This window comes from Dermacentor andersoni, chromosome 3 (genome assembly GCF_023375885.2).
Source record: "Dermacentor andersoni chromosome 3, qqDerAnde1_hic_scaffold, whole genome shotgun sequence".
In the NCBI taxonomy this organism is placed as follows: Eukaryota; Metazoa; Arthropoda; class Arachnida; order Ixodida; family Ixodidae; genus Dermacentor; species Dermacentor andersoni.
This window is the reverse complement of record NC_092816.1, coordinates 64,266,247-64,283,899: the sequence shown is the minus strand read 5'-3', so window position 1 is coordinate 64,283,899 and position 17,653 is coordinate 64,266,247. Positions and strand designations below refer to the sequence as shown.

Here is a 17,653-nt window from a genome sequence, read left to right as displayed (position 1 = left end):
GGGCTACTTTCTCACTACTTCGAACATCGCGTGAAACTGAGAACTTTTCCCACTGCCGTTGCATCCAGCCTTTCGAACGAGCGCACCGGGGCGTCTGTCGCAGGTCGAGGAGCGACGCGAGAGGAAGCGGAGCTCGGCTGGCGCGGTGGGCGCTGTCGGCGGTGCCGGCATGGCGAGCTCGTCGCAGGGCCTGGTCGCGGGCGGTGCCGCGGTCCCCGGCGCGGCAGGCCTGATCGGCGGCGCCGGCCTGGTGGGCGCCATGCCACTGCTCGATGTCAGCGACCAGGAGCTGTCGTCCATCGAGAGGGACATGCGCAAGATGTACCACGACCGGTACCCCAGGTGAGGGAGCGGCCCCGCCGATCCCACCGACGGGGGGTGTACCAGCCAGCTTGCAGTGCCCATTTTACGGGCTATTCGGACAAAGCGTAATAAATCAAGCGCTTAGCCTTCCCAGCCAGTTAAACGACATAAAGTTCGAGGTAGTTTGCCTGCCAAGCGGGTGGTATAGACGCACCCAACAACGTGAAATCGTTAAAAAATATGACCCCCATTGTTTTAACTTAGCCTATGTCGGTACCGTTGCTGAGTCTTTTTAACTCTTGATCTTAACGCTCCGCAGTGAAGAGACGACGTTGACGTTATTTCCGGAGCGGTCCCTCATCATCATCCTCGTCATCATCTTCATCTTCGTCGTCATCATCGTCGTCTTGGCAGTCACGGGAAGCGGATCCAGTGAGTTGACCGCTTATTTATGATTGATTTTTCATGATGGTGCCCACTGTTGATGTCATCCGGAAGTTCGCCACTAACATTTCTTGTTGTCTTCCTTGACTTCCTCGAATAGTCAGAAGCATGTGCATGTATTTGCAGCAGGAATATTTATTCCGGTTAAATTAAGTACCACTATTGTACCGACCAATGAAAAAAAAAGTGCTGTCAGAGAAAATTCGAATCAGTTTTAAACAGAACATTTGTAGTAGTCATTTAATAGACTGCACGAATAGCTTCTCAACACCTTTAGAGCTTGGTTGCTAACAAGTTTTCTGAAGGCGAATAGCAGCTGTAGGACTGGCTTTCCAAAAACTATAAATAAATTATATATATATATATATATATATATATATGTGTGTGTGTGTGTGTGAGTGTGTGTTGTCGAAAAAAGAAAAGAAAGAAGCCCTGAAGGACATGTGCTGTAAAAAACTCTAAATGTCCCCGTTGCAAGAAAAGGAAATCACTGCTTGTGGCGCAAAATATAAAACCGCTATATAACCAGACAGCTAAAAATACTAAATGACCTACTATAAGCAAAAATCACGCGTTGTCATGTAATGCACAGGGTACCACCGCGAAACCGAAAACAAAGTTTCCATTATCTATTTTGTTGACAGATTGATTGGAAAACTGCTGACGTTTTTTCACTTCTGACAATTTGCAGTGCTTTGCTTGGCAGGCAGAAAACAGTAACAATTAAGACTTAGTGGTTGGTTGCTGCGAAATATTTAGTTAGCTTTTTGAGCATTCAGAAAATACGAAATAGTTCATTTTCGAATACGAATACGAATAGTTAGTGCGTAATATCCCGCACCTGCTTATTTCCTGTTTATTTATATTGCTGACACAAATTTTGCTAGAATCTAGCTTTGCCCATTTTCTTTCGTCACCCACAGTGTGCGAATAATTGTCGCAGAAAAAAAAAAGTTGAAAAAGAAAAACTCGCACTAGTATGCCGCACTTTGCTTACTAATTAAAATATTCGAGTTAAGGGCATCGCTGAATTTTTTTTCGTCAAAGTTCTATTTGCGGTTCGACGGGGCTCTGGCTGTCGCCTCCCTGTCACATTTACCCCTATCATATTGGACATCTTTCTGCGCGTCGGCCAGTCGAAAAGCGCACCTGTGTAATAGAACTACCGTGAATGTGGGTCCTGAGATCGAATTTGTTCGTCAGGACTCATCGTTTCAATTCAGCCACCCTCGACCATACGGGCTGAATTCCCAGAGCTGCTTGTCGTTAGCCGGAAGCCGTCGGTAATGTGTCCAACACGATTGTTGACACACCTACTATGTTACGAACAGTATTAGCGTGAAAAAACTTTGTCTTGAATATGGGCCCTGCGATCGCGAAGACAATTCATCGGCACCACTTCTTTCGGAGATTTCAAGCGTGCGAAGTGCTTCGATTCCGCGGTCGACTCCTTTTAAGGACTGTTTGTCACTGGCCGCTACCGCCTACGCTAATGATATGTCCAACATCACAAATGGCTGGCACGGGCTTTCTTATGAACAGTTCTAGCGTAAGAATTTTTTTCAGTGCGTACTTGCCCCCATCCCAGGGCCCGTATTTGCAAATCACTTCGTGCGAAAAAGTAGTTTGTAAAATGTGGAGCAAGAAAATCGGGAGAGTGATCGTATAGTATTAGCTTTAGGCGAGTGGTTAGGTTACGCATTTCTAACTGACTAAAACATTTGTTTATTTTTGCCCTAGGGACAAGCTCCTTGCGCCTATATTCACAAAAGAAACGCTTACGCTATAATTGTTTGTAAGAGACAATTCCCGCCAATCCTGCTGCTGGACATATTATTAGCGAAGGCGGCTGTCCAACGATGGCAAAGAGCACTTACGAATGGAAAGCTCTGTGAATGCGACCCCTCGTTTGTAACTGTTCTTAGGGGTCCTCGTCACGTTGGTAGTTTTTTGTACGAAGCACAAGACAGCCTTAAGCTAAAGTTGTCCGTGAGAACAGAAACGGCCCAGTTGTTATCGTTCGCGAATTAACAGAAATCACTGGCTAGTCAGAAAACATTTTTTTTACGGAAGAAAACGTGTGACTTCCGTCCCTGATGCCCATCTGGGTTACAAAAACTGGATTTGTATTCACAAGGAACGCCTATAGGCTATTACGTAAAAGCAAATTACGGCGAATCCCAGCGCTGGACACAAAAACTTTGTTAACTTGGTCCCTCAACGTGCTGAAATTTGCGTGGCTGCTATGGCCTTTTTCCTTTTATTTATTTATTTATTTTGGTTACATAGGTAAAAAAGTTAAGTTTGGATGAAATGATTTGTTCGGTTCGTAATTAAAGATTATAATAGGGACAACAAAGAGAAAAGTAATTTATGTTTTACGGGAAGACACCCTTTTAATAACAAAAAATAAACCATCTTACCGTGAGGAGAGGCTTCATAACCCAGGAAAAAGACGCAAGGAAGCATGGACATGTGGCGACGCCGCCGTCAAATTCCCGCACCACCTCGGTGGGGCGTCGCGGCATTTTGACAAAGCATTCTGCTCGAGCATAATTTCTATCGGCAGTGATAGAAAACGTTGTATCCTGAAATATCCAGAGACTTGGCGAGTTTTAAGAACATTTAATTTGTCCACAACGACCCAAATACAAAAACAAAGTATTCGAGATCCGTGACGTCACATGGACGTAGCGACGCTATGGTTCTGGCGCGGAGTAAAATAAGAAGAAATTAAATTCCGATTTTCATTTTCTCTTCTAATAATCAACGCATTACAGCGATACTCACAAAAGTGGAGTTTCTACAGAACTATTCGGAGTTCTTCACTGTTTTAGTCTTTCTCTTGACGTGCTTTTAAAGGGACATTAAAGGAAAATATTAGGTCGCGTAGGATAAAAAAAAGTTTGGCTTCTGTACTAACGAATTCATCGTTCGTAGCGAGAGCACCCCTTCTGTAAGCGATGACACGACAAAAATAAAAAAAATAGGAGCGGTGCCCTCTCTGACGTCAGCTCTCACGTGATGTCAGTACTGGCTGTTCCACAGAGAGCCGAAGAAAGCGAAGTCACGTGGTGATTACGGCATTTTGTTCGTTTGGGCGCGGGTGATTCAAATGAAGCAGCAGCAGCTCGTTACTTTACTTCTAATTATTCTTAAGCCTCTTAATTCTTAAATTCAGTGCCAATCTCTCTTTTTTGTTTTGTTTTGTTTTACGGAACAGTTTCATACGTATATTTGCTCTACGAAAACGATGATAAACTTCCAGGCGAATAATGTGTCGATCTCACTCGACTGAATACTTTACTTCACTGTCCCAGATGCATGAATCGCTGACTCATTCCTCTGCTCTTTGCCTTGCAGAACCGATGGGAGCAGTGAGCACGGTGGCTGGAGGAATCGGCTCGCCTGGGCATCCAGGCACAGTACCATTTCTAAATTTTTCCCAAGCCATTGAACTACCGCAACCCAGCTCCGAAAAGATTCAATAAAGCTCGGCTTTGATAAACGGAAACAAAGGTAGTACAAGGTTCACTTGATGATACAGCGACGACCCGTCGACGGCAACGCTATAGCGCACCGAGAACTGGTTTTAACTTCTCATAACCTAAAAACTTTTTCCCGGAGAAACATTATGAGCTTTAGTTTAGTGTGTGCAGAACCAGTTCTGGAGAAAGGCCTTGAAGTGACGGTCAGGTCGTTCGCTGCGTCAGGGTGAAATAACTTTTTGTCGCGCTAAAAAGTGTACGATTTATGAAGACAAAACCAGAAAGATGGCAGGGTGAATTTGTGGGCCAGTCACCAAATAGCGTCCAGCACTGAAAGTGTCACATTATCTCTCTCATTTTTTTTCACAGTATGTATATTGGTCGCCAAAACGCAGTTCCAATACTACTGACAGCTTGCCAAACATTTGATATGAGAGAAGTGAACATTACGATTTCAGAAATGTAAGCTGGCGCCCTCTTTGCTGTGACGTGTTCAGTAACGCTGGAAAAAACCGTGCGCTTCTTACGATGTGCGGTGACGCGTTGAAACGTTGAAGCCGTGTTGGCAGGTAGTTGGAAGTGACGTCAAGATGCACCTTCCTCTATATCAAGCGTTGCATGCCTATTCGTGCGCAGCATTGTCATGCGACGGAACCGCAACAACAACAACTCAAGGGCGCTGCAGAAGCTCTTGCGTTGTGAGCTTAATTGTAACCGAGACGTTAGTAGGCAGGCGTTATGCCGCTTTCGGTGGCAGTTCTTTCCAGCCGCTTGCTCCCTCGCTATTTTTCTTTCTGAGCATTTTAGATGTGTTTCTGTAACAAATAATGAAGTAACAATAATTTAACTTCAATTTAAGCGCTCTCATTTATTCTCACAAACCTGATGTCACAGAATCATGAGACGCATCTAAGTAGAATCAGATTGTACATTAGGTAATATACTTATTTTGAGGTACAGTTGCGAAGACGCATGAACGCACCTAATCACCGTATGCTTAAGATTGACACCACACCCACGTTGTGCGCTCGGTAACATGGTGCCCATTCGATTGTACGAAGCGATCTCTAAATGAAAAAGGGAAAGAAGGAAATCGAGTCCACGCTCTGTGATATTCCACGCAGGGTTCAATTCGAACATGCGGACGTTGATAGACCACTTAACACAGAGCGGTGAAATACGGTGGCTTTTGCAAGGAGTGGTAGAAATGGCGGCGACACTCTCTGCGACGTTTGTAAAGAGAGCGGTCAACAGTATACGTAACATTGCCCATGAAAAATTTCTCACAGGCAACTGTGGTGCTTTGTAAGCTGTAAGAAGGGCGATCCAGCCGGCGTGGGAATGATGGTTAGCACATGGGTCTGCCTAAACTTCCATCCTTCTGGTTTGTGACATTGCAAGCCGATCATCTTCAGAACAATCTAAAAATTCGCCTTGCTTATGCACGTCCACAAAGTCTTAATGCCCTCTCCGTTCAGCAGAAACAGACTGGCTTCGAAGTTTGGTTAGGCCAATAAAGGCAGACGAAACGTACTAAAGGCCGAAAGAACGTCTGAAGCCACAAGCACGAAGATCAGACAAGTCCTTGTGCTGTCCAGGTATTCACAATTCCCATGGTGGAGGAAGGATTGCAACGCCACAGTTCCCTCCGGCGATTTTAATAAGAAGCTCTGTATAGGTCGTCGATATAACGCAATATTCTTTTTAATTATCCATTTCCAACGTGAAAAATTCGTTTGAAGCCAGAGGGACGAATTTTAGGGAGATCCATGTACTGTATCCTTCATTCCCATGCTGACCGAGCCACCACCTTACGGCTTTGCTCTAGCGATTTTTTTTTTTTGTAAGATACTGGATGCCTTCCGCTAACAGTTCAGCCACAACATCGCGCAAAGATGAAGGTGGTAGCATCGATCGCACGCATTACCGTAATAACTCGTTCACTAGCTGTCCCATTTAAGAAAATATCTGGCAGTCCGCGTGCCTCGGGCCGACGCCGTACACATGCTCGCGCGGAGTGCAAGTTTTGAGGGGTGGGGAATAGTTTTGAGCTTGGTCTATTTGATGTTGGAATGTGCTCACTGACAATAGTGCACAGACAGAGCGCACCTAATTCTTCAAATTCCGTCTTTCTGGAGCTGTAGCTCAACTTTGACAGCTGCTACGCGTGTATGAGTGTACTCATCCCATTGCCCATGTGGGCAACGGTATGTGCATGACGTAAAGTTTTGAGATAGCCAATGGAAAGTACTATGCCTAGGAAATCATTATTCCAAATGAAAACTTCACAACAAGAACAAAATATATTCCTGTCGTGTTGCCAATTTTTTAGCAAGGACCGAGGGCATTATGAAGGAAAGCGGTCATAGTTGTTCAATATCTTAGTATATAATAGTATCGATTACATTTATGCAACAAAGTTACATAGAAGAATAAGTTCTTCATTATACAACGTTAGCTAGAGGCGAACGAAACAACAGATGGTTTGTGGTGGTAAATGTGTATCCAGAAAAATGGTTCCCGGTGGTCGACGTTGTGTGGATAAAAAAAAAATGCGCTACAATATTTGGTTTGATATTGAATTACTCCAAGCTTTTCTATGTGGTCAATAAAGTCGTGACGTTGGAAACTCGGGTGATAAGGCTGTTGTGGATAGGAGGAGTGCGGCAGTACATTTTGTGATATAGGCGGAGGCGGACATATTTTTTGACGTGAAGCAAAACAGGGAAGCTGCAGTGATGCTTTCATGTCGCTTATGCTTGCGTAATGGTTGCAGTCTTGAATAATGAAACAAGCGGAATTATTCTGGGAAAGTTCCAAAATTGCAAGTTTGCCACATGATCTAGATAACGGCGGAAAGGGAACGTAGAGTCTGTGTCCGTTTCCAAGGTTGTACCCGTTAAACCCGGGAGTTTGTAAGAAAACTCTTACATACATCGAGCACGAAACAGCTGATGACATTTCCGGGAATCTTGCGATATCGAAGTGCAATCGTCGGATCGTTCTGTTGTGTTGTCACTTGCCATTTGTTACGACCGCTTCTTCGAGGCTCATAAATCCGCGTGTCGCAGTTTAACGAGCTACTACTACGTGACCTAGCATTCGGTGGCCTATCGCATTGCTGGGTTAAGCGCCATCACGAATTCAAAGTTTGTAACACCGCAGTGATGATTTTCGTCAGCAGACGACGTGGCGTTCGGTGCATCCAGGGCCGGGCCACAGCTGCATGTGTCGCCATTGTTAGCGGGCATATATGAAATGTGAATGTACGCTCACATCTAAAAACAAATATGTAGGGCCAGCAGATGGGAATGCGCCGTGAACAAAAAAAAGCCGGACTTAATCAGATCAAATCAAACTTTATTCCAACATTCAGGACTTAAAATGAGCTGCTTTCGATTAAGGCAACCCGACTTTTCCTTAGGGGGACCTTTCTTCGTCAAAAGCGGATTTGTCATTCTTTGAGGTTTTATACAGTTAGAAGAATGGCGCCTCGAGGTGTCCTCTTGTGGCGGCGACAATATTCGGAGGAAGAAACCGGATGGAAGATGAGTGCTGGCGCATTGCAATTCCAGAGTGGAGAGGTATTCCGTAAGGGTCCACTTAATGGACATGTTCGTTTCGTCTGCTGTTCAAGTTCTAATTGGCTGTGGCGCCTGGCTGCAATAGACGCGCAGCCCAGCCCAGCCAATCAGAACTTCAGCACTAGGCGAAATGGACGTGTCCACTAGGTGGACTCTTAACAGGATACCTCCCTGCAGGAAGTCATTAGATTCTATCGGGTCTCTTGTTCTACGTAAGGGGGTCTGTGAATATACGGCCGGGCCGGCCTCGTGGTTTTAGGGATGGCGTTTAGAAACTTAAGGGACCTGGAACAAAGCCATGGCGCGATAGAAGAAATGCGATAAGAGCATAGCGGTCTGATAAATGTTAGTGCTAGTGCAGCGCTTGTAAAATATTTTTGTCCACACAGACGGTCCAATTAATCCGTCTGCTCCTTTCCTTCGTTGTTCGATGCGCGTCAGTGTGCGTACCGTTTTTGTATCGCGGACTAACGTACGCCGCTTCAACTGTTCTAAAGCGCAATTAAGGTCTTAATAGAGCTTCACAGGACGGCACCGCCATACGTGGGGTTCCGTGCGACGCATCGTTATCGCGGTATTATAGCAACAGCGATGCAATTACTTTAGGCTAAAGACTCCGTAGGGCGGCTACATTTCAGCAGACAAATTTTCAGTCTTCTACTTGCATGTTTTTCGAATCGATAAGTTAATAAGGCGCTGTCGTCTGAAAGCCACTCGGGGAAGCGCCTTATCAGCTCCGTAAGCCGGGCACAGTCCGTGAGTAATGCCCCGATTATTTAACCGAAAACCTAGCAACTTCAGATAAGGGCCGCCCTTCCCGAAGCCACAGCCATGAATAGTGCGCACTGCCGCGGATTTAATTACGCTGCCACTCCAGTTTCAGGGTCACTTCGTCTTGGAAAACGGCTTTTTTTCCCGCGACCATGTTCAGCCGCTTCGCTTTGTGTACTCTGAAGCGCTCTGCGGCGATGGGAAAAGCGCACGGTCAAGATCAATCATCGCCACCTCTGTAACCGCTAAGTAATGTCGTAGAGTGACAGTATCATTGTAGCACTAGCCTGGCACGCACTGACGAGCGTTAACTGTCGAGACCATGGCAGTGAGTCAAAGTGCTGACGGCGGCATGTTTCGAAGCTGTGTTTATATTCGAAATACGACGCAGCCGTTAATGACACGTTCTCTGTTTAGCTTGACACTGAATTGCTTCTACAATACACCGTAGAAGGGGCTTTGAGACTAAAGGCACAGTGGTATGTAGTTTGACTTGTCCCAAGCTCGAATCATTTCTTCTTGCCGCACTTTCGCCGCGGCACAAAGCAGACGCCCGCATGAAACAAACGCATGCGGGTGTCGAGTGGAGGCTTGCTGTGTTTCTCATTGGTCGATTTGGAGCGGCCACCGAAATCCTAGAGGAAGCGCTCGGACTTCACCGATCTGAATCTGCCATTGAAGAGCAAGAATGCCCCGCGGTGGATGACCGACTTCCGCTCTGTACGTTACCATGGCAACGAAAGACTCCGTACCACAGCGGTCAGAAGTGATGTGTCATTCTCGTCCTATTTCCTCCCGAGTCCGCGGCTCGGCGGCGGAGCAAGCAAGAGCGATCCGGTGCAGAGCGAACTGGTCCGAAACGACCAGTGGAAAGCGCGAACACGCGCCAGATCAACCAGTGAAAAACACCATTAGGCTTAACTTTCGGACTAACACGAAGCTTTCGTCAACGATAGTTTTCTTTCGGAGCAACCCGCACGGGCGTCTTTTGCAAATAATTATGTAAAATATGTCTATCCCATTAAAAAAATTTCCAGCGTAGGCACTCATCGAACTTCGTTTGTTAAATCGGGAGAGAAACTGATTTCTTCAAGGTTTTTAACGTGCTAGTGTCTACGAATATGGGTCAGGGGAATGGAAAGCGTTTCGTCAAATCGAAACTTTCGTCAAGTCGGCTTTTGTCAAGGGGGGGCTTAACTTTATATACTTCCAACCTCGCAAATTTTCGCATTAGCTCGTTCGCTTATTCTACTGCTTCATTGGCGCGCATAGCTGAATGAAGAAGCGCATTGAAAAAGAAAAAGCACCGAACATGCCGTAACCTGTGATCTTCATTGCATCTTTTGAGAGACTTCTGCAGCCACTGCGCCCACCAACAAAAGCCGATTTCTGGCCTTCCATTGTTGTACTCAACAGCAAAAGCGCTTACGCATAGAGAGGTGAAGAAACTGAGCGAGTTCGCATGGTTAATTTATTTAATGGAGCAGATCACAGTTGCCGATATCGGACAGATACCTACATCAGATGTAGTGACGCGCAGCTGACGTGTCGCACGCTTACGACTAGGACTAATTTATCTCCCTGAACTTTGGTCGTTTGCTTGTGCGCGACTTCCAAGGTCGGCTAGGCACATTTCTACACGCTTTTCTTCGTGTTCTGAACGAAGGAGTACGCGCCGTAGGCGTATGCTGTAGCTCGGGGCCTTGACGATTCAAATGCACGCGAAAGGCGTCAGTGCTTTCGTTACCGTTGAACAAACGCGAACACAGAAACCTATAGCGACTGTTTGGAATGAAAACTTTGACTCGGCCTTCATATTGTTCTGATGAAATTAGCAACTACCAATGAAGGCTGAAGTGCCATGTTTCGCACTCCGTAACTATAGGCAACAAAAAGAGAAACGCTGAGCTACTGTGGAGTGCGCCATGGATGGCGAGTTTTAAGATGGCCGAATCAACACGCGACGTAATTGTGCATCAGTTGACTCGCTAGCGTATGTTTCCCGGTGGCCATGCCACGAAAGTTGCAGGCACGGTTTAAAGCCATCTTTAAGAGGAAAAATTGTCCGCTTTCAACGCTCTTTAAAGTGCTGTTGACAAAATCGCGGTTTCATTGCAAACCTCGCGCGTAGCTTGTTTAATATAGCGATTTTTGACGATTTTATATTATTCGAGGGTGTCTATCAAAACGCTGGTCCCACTTGTTTATACTGTTGGTATTTAAATTCTCGCGAATTGGCGGAAATCATCATTCCTGTCCTGGTATTTGCTTTGTTTCGTGTCGTATTACACCGCAACAAGCTTTACCGAAATTTGTTCACGAGGTTCCCCAAGAGAGCCCCCTTTCACTTGAATCACGCGAATTTCAGTAAGAAAAACGGTGTTTGCTCTTTATGCGGCAACCAATTAAATTATGGGGTTTTACGTGCCAAAACCCCTTTCTGATTATGAGGCACGCCGTAGTGGGGGACTCTGGAAATTTTGACCACGTGGGGTTCTTTAACGTGCACCTAAATCTAAGTACACGGGTGTTTTCGCATTTCGCCCCCATCGAAATGCGGCCGCAGTGACCGGGATTCGATCCCGCGACCTCGTGCTCAGCAGCCTAACACCATAGCCACTGAGCAACCGCCCATTTTGCGCGTGACGTCGTCTGGCGTTAGCAGTTCAGTTTCATCCAGACAAGTAACCATCCTTTTACCGACGTCGCAACGCTTATCATACACTGTGCATGGCGCATCATAGCCGTAGTTGCTTTTGCGCCATCATACCCTGCATAGCTAAGTAGCTTACGATACCACGGCATGTCTGCACTGTTAAATTTTCTGCGTGAAAAAAAAAAAAGTCAAGTATGGCAATTTTTTGTAACGTATCTTTTCTGCTCTCTTTTGTTTTCTGTCAGCTTGTTTTTCTGCGATTTCACCAAAATAGTGTATTTAGTGTCTTTTTCTCCGTAATTTTACAATTAAAAAGTGGCTAGATTGTTTACTCCATCAAAGGAGTATTTTTTTACTCCCCTCGAGATTGCAGTTTTCATGTATACTTTTTTTAAAAACTTACGCCCTTTGGGGCTTATCTTGTCCCACAACACCAATCGTCATCCGTCTTGCCCGCATTCCCTTTCTTTAAATCTGCGAGCCCGGTACTTCCAAGTCACCAACGCATTGCGCGTTATCAGCGTGACAGAACATTAGCGACAGGAAACGCGAGCTGGGCCGATGACGATCATTGTTGTGGGACAAGATAAGCCCCAAAGGGTGCAAATTTTTTGGAGGAGTCAGATGTTGGGTTTGTGGTTACACTTTAAGAACAGTTTAAGAACACTTTAAGAAAAGCTCCGGCTAGCCTTTCCCTCGCTTACTCTCTCTCTCTCTCTCTCTCTCTCTATTTTATTTTTTGCTGCGCGGGGCACTTCCAGTGGCGGCAATCGCGTTCCGCATTGGGTGGTTTACCGAAGTCGTGTCACGGTGAGCGACGTTGCAGGGAGTTCGTTCTGCGTATAGGCGTTTGTGCGTGTGGCCTTGACTCTCTTGCTGGGGGCGAGGCTTCCCCAAGAGGGAAGGCGCGCAGCGCTTTGTGTAAAATTTCAGCTGCTTTTGGGGCGGCGCGCAGTGGTGCATTGCTTTGCATACCCGATCGCTATCGCGTGGTGTATATGCTGTTTGAAATGGTCGAACCTGCTGAAAGGCCATTTAAGAAAGAAGGGATTGCCTACGGAATCGATGCCTCCGTATTGCTGCACGGCCCAGGGGTGATAGACCTAAAATCGCTCGGTCGGTTTGATATGTGCTCTCAGTCACCTTCTGCTTTCTCAAGCGTGCCAGAGAAAGCATTTGAGCACGTATTTTAAAAACGAAGCACGTGCAATGCTTTTCCGATGCATTATTGGCGTACATATTAGACGTTTATTAGACGTATACGCGCGGTTCGATAACGTTATAGGTTGTCGATTCCGAATGGCGGCAGATTTAGTAGTGTGACTAAATTTTGATAACACGAGCTCTCGAGCTTAAACCATCCAATAATAATAATAATAATAATAATAATAATAATAATAATAATAATAATAATAATAATAATAATAATAATAATAATAATAATAATAATAATAATAATGTGTTTTTATCACACCAATGGGATGGAGGAGGTGAGAACTAAACACGAAAATCCGCTTGCCTAGGTTTTCACCGCCTTAGTGGCCGAGTATAGAAAAGACAAAAAAAGAACCGTGGGCGAATACATACATACATACATACATACATACATACATACATACATACATACATACATACATACATACATACATACATACATACATACATACATACATACATACAAAGAATATACCTGTATTTCGACTTCCCACAGGGCCATCTGGCTCTTTATCATTAAATCACATGCGCAAACGCGAGATTAGGCACATATGTACTAAAGTTCGTGCGACAAAGCAGTTCGCGGAAGCAGGCACCGGCCCGCCATACCAGCGAAGGTGGCCGGCTGAAGATGGTTTGCACGTTTTTGGGCTAACCGCACTACTTGGCTTCGCTCACGGTTGACTTACTATAAACTCACTACTACGTGCAATCAACAAAAGAAAAAGGAGAGGCATTCGTTTGCGAAAACTACTTTTGTGCCATTCTAATGTTGTTCTTTCTTTAGCGTCACGTTATTTGAAGCGAACGTCGTCAGAAACGTAGGTAGCTTTACTAACTGCATTAATTTCTCTTTCCTTTTTTTGCAGAGGGTGGACAAACAGTCATAACAGCGCCAGAAGGTATCGAAATCTCCATAAACTCACATTTTATCGTTTTCGGCGTCGCGCACGCGATAAGCACTTTAGGAGAGCCCACGATGAGCTTTGCACTGCAAGAACCCATTATCCCAGCACAACTGCTGGGCCAGTGGGTTTTGGCTTGTAATATGATAAATAAAAAAGAATAGCAACGGTCAGAGCACCGGTGACCTGTTTAATAGGGCCATAGTACGGACAAGTTAACATGCTGTCCATCATTCGCACAGTGTCCTAAGTGTCATTCCCACGGCTCACGCAGGCACTAGTCATTCTCTCCGCGTGTGTGCGTGTGCGTGTGCGTGCGTGCGTGCGTGCGTGTGCGTGCGTGTGCGTGCGTGTGTGCGTGCGTGTGTGCGTGCGTGTGTGCGTGCGTGTGCGCGCGCGCTTACCGTGTCTTAAACTCCTTAATCAAACTTATTGTGTCTAGAATTCAAAACTCCTGCCCCAGACTGTTGGCAAGATTAATTTTCGTCGCACTCAACAGTGCGACCAAATTAGGTAACCGAAATCGCCCAAGCGCGGTTGGCTTACGAGCGCGTTCATACGAGCGTCCCACGCAGTAAGACTCATCAAGAACAACTTGGCTATTAATGCGATTAGCATTCTTAGGGTACTTCACGCACGTTAGGAGACTATCGGGCTGTCGGGCTATCTAGCTGGGTGTCAAAGCGTTTTTGCGCCAACTTGGATCACTGTTCACTATATTGTCCTTGGTAAAAATGGCAGAGCATCGGACTCCTGTGCTGAGGGGAGCTGGTTCGAAACCGTCTGTCGGACAAATTTGGGGTCACTGGGTATGTGTCATTAGGTATGTTCCCTCTTGACTGAACCTCTTCGACGCCAACTTGTGCGGCTGGGTATGTTCCACAGGGTATATGTGGAACATACCCCGTGGAACACAAACCAAACCCGCATCACATGTGTTTAGACAATCTCGTCTGAATATACAAGGGGCTTTATTTTTCTGCTAGGTGCCCCATTCTTTCTTTAAAGATTGCCTATGGCATATAGCACAATTCTAACCTTTGATTTAAATGTTACTCGGCGAGGCGGATGTTACTTCTGTGAGAAATCAAAATGTTCAATCAAATCAATTACGTAATAATGCTAATTAACTTTGTAATTAATTACATTACGCCGCATATTTCAAAGTACGAATCACGGCCGCTGCGTTCGCACGGTGTATCCGCTTGGAACGAATTCTCCGGGCAGCGCCAGTTCCGAGATTTTAATTTTCAGTTTCCGACGAAATGCATTGGCATTCCACTAACCCCCCCCCCCCCCCCCCCCCGCCACCTCCCATTTTCTTTTTTTTTTTACGAAACCGCTGCAAAATGCATTGAAGCAGAAAAGTACTGAAACGCGAATGCATTTCGACGGACAATATGAAAATTAATAACTAATTGACTAAATCCGACTAAACTAACTAACTAAATTAATAACGGAACTGTCGCTGTCCAGAGAATTCGTTCCAAGTGGTTATGCCGTGCCCACTCGGTGGCTATAATTCGTACTTTGATATATGTGACGCAATATAATTAATTTGAAAAATAATTAGGGTAATACGCTAATTACTCAATTGAACATATTGATCTCTCGTAGAAGTAACGGCCGCGTCAACGTGTAATTTAGATCAAGGGTTAGAACTGTGATATCTGCCATAGGCAATTTTAAAAATTTGGTGCAGCTAAAAAAAAAAAAAGGCACCCTGTATATTATCACACACGCCACACACAGACTTCGTCGCGGGACCTCTACAAGGCACACCCCTTGCTCCTCGTCTGTGCGACACTGGTGCGATTTGTTTGCTCCTGCTATGATATAACCTTGCTGCAATAATAAATGGTAAAACGTCATTTTTGGTTATCAATTCTGTATGTTGTATCTATTAACTCTATCAATTTCTATCTGCTGTTTCATCGCTCTGCTATCGTCGTTTTGACGTGTTACATAACTATTCTGTACAGGAGGTCCCGATACGGCTGTTGACTATGGGACCTACATCTATATACTAAATACCTGTAGCGTTACTGAGGCTTTAATATTTAATTCTGACTCCGAACTGAGTAAAGTGTTCGTGACGGACTAATTCGTTTTCTTCAAGGCCGTTACCGAGACTCGGGAGAACAACAGCTGTAGCTTCGAAGCTTCGTGTCTTTCCTCCCCAACCTCACTTAGGTGGAACAGAGGAGGTCGATTACCCTCCTCCCCATCCGCCCGGACCCGACCGACACCCAGCCACACCACGGCCTGATCATTACACATCGAAACCGACGAGGACACCCAGACCTGGAGGAGGACCTGGAGGAGGATCTGGAGGAGGACCTGGAGGAGGATCTGGAGGAGGACCTGGAGGAGGACCTGGAGGAGGACCTGGAGGTGGACCGTCGACCGAAAGGATGACCTTCAGCTTCACTCATAAGGCTCGGCCTACGAGTGAGCAAACAGCGGTTCATTCTTTCAATCAATCAATCAACCAATCAATCAATCAATTCACCAAACAAGCAGACAGTCAGTCGATCAACTCCTTTCAGGTTTCTGCCCGAAATAAAAAAAAAAATGAAACTGTAACGTTTTCTTTTCTTTTGTAATAACCGGCCCATTACCGCGAAATTAGGAAACACAGGATTGAAAAAGTTCGTTACCGGTGTAAAGTTATTTATTGTTTGTGTTTAGGGTCCCTTTAAACAGGGGCTGCTATTTCCGAGTTGAAATTAAGGTTAGTGCCTTACTGTGACACCAGGGCAGATTATAGTTGCACAGTTAGACCTTTATGTAACGCAGTCGGGAAAAGTGGCTATCTAGGATCAAATCGGCGCGATTGGATCTTAACGCACTCGGCGTTTATATGAAACACGCGGGCGAGAGGGTCTTGCTGCTGCGTTTCAGCGACTGCTCTCGGCCGCGCGAACTGAGAAGTGCCCGTTCGCACGCAGCTGCAAGTAATTCAATCATTTTTCGATCTGCGTCCGCGGCAGTTGCGATTTGCTGACTCGATATTGCTTCGCCGCATGCAGTGAAATTTCGTTCCACTGAAATCGTGTTCTCTGTACAAGAAGTTATAAAAAGTTAATCCTCGTTACAACGAAGTCGGCAAACTTGGCAATTTGCTTCGCTATATCGAAATTTTGTTGTATTAAAATTAGACCTTTTGGACATACAGTCGCCGATCAATTTTTCTTACACGGAAAGGCGCCGCAGAATTTTCCGAATTATCGGGTAATCGAAAAAAAGCTAATTTGAATGAGAAAACAGTTCATTTCGATGAATTAGGGAGCCGGCGACGAACGATACGGTTTCATGCCACGTACGTCGACGATATCGTCACATCGGCGGCACGAGTTACTCGAAGCCAGCCACGCTTTCGCGTGCACTCCGCCCCCGCGACTGAGCATTGACCATACTGGGTTGACGTTATCGGGAAAAGCGCCGGTAGCGGGGAGCGAATGCGTGATCTGTCTCTCGTGGTGACCGAAACTCGAGATTACGCAACCTCCAATACTAAACGCGCGGTAAGACAGCTTACATGATGCCACGCCGTCTCGGCACGCCCACTCCTTGCACACGCGGCAGATTGCCTCTAAAGCAGGGTGCGCTACTGCGTATGCGCTCAGCAGCGCTTTAGAGCCATGCGCAGCGCGGCCGAGAGGCGCGCCAGAAATCGAGACGTGCGCCAACTTACTCCTCATTCCGCCCCCCCCCCCCCTCCCGCCCTCTCGTGCGTGCTCGATCGCGTTACCGCGAGCTCGCTCCCATTCCTCTTTCCCTTTGGTCGCGCGGGAAGGCGCCACTCGTGAAGCCAGCACATTTTTTTGACTCACCCTCGCACACTTTCACTCGCGCCTAAAGGACACAGTGCGCGGGGCGCGATGGGATCTTATCGCATTTGGACTTCATAACGAACATGACACGGCTTCACTTACGCGGTCGCTCTTGTCGCGCGGCGCGCGATTTGAGACGTGCGCTTGCAAGCAGCCGCTTGCAATTTAAGCATTTTACCATCTGCATCCGCGGAAGTTTCCATTTATCGTCTCGACATTCCTTTGCAGCGGCAGTGAAATTTCGTTATATCGGAATCGCATACAAACCACTTCGTTATATTGAGGTTCTAAATACGTGGTGTTCTATGAACAAGAGGTTGTGAAAAGTTAAATACTTCGTTATATAGAGAATTTCGTTATATTAAAGTTTAACTACTTTGCACAGAAGCTGGCAAATAAATAAAGGAAAGGAATTGTGCACGAACTATATCATTTCAATGCGAATACATGA

The 17,653-nt window shown here is 45.8% G+C and overlaps 1 protein-coding gene across 1 annotated transcript in view; it reads left to right on the top strand.

Annotated features, from left to right (window-relative positions):
- LOC126546236 (membrane metallo-endopeptidase-like 1) overlaps positions 1-17,653 on the top strand; it is a 69,680-nt gene that overhangs the window by 18,758 nt on the left and 33,269 nt on the right. Inside the window, exons 4-8 of the mRNA XM_050194393.3 lie at positions 104-342; positions 623-735; positions 4,111-4,167; positions 13,331-13,363; positions 15,560-15,817. Coding sequence (XP_050050350.3) covers positions 104-342; positions 623-735; positions 4,111-4,167; positions 13,331-13,363; positions 15,560-15,817 — 700 coding nt within the window. The remainder of the gene's footprint in view (positions 1-103; positions 343-622; positions 736-4,110; positions 4,168-13,330; positions 13,364-15,559; positions 15,818-17,653) is intronic.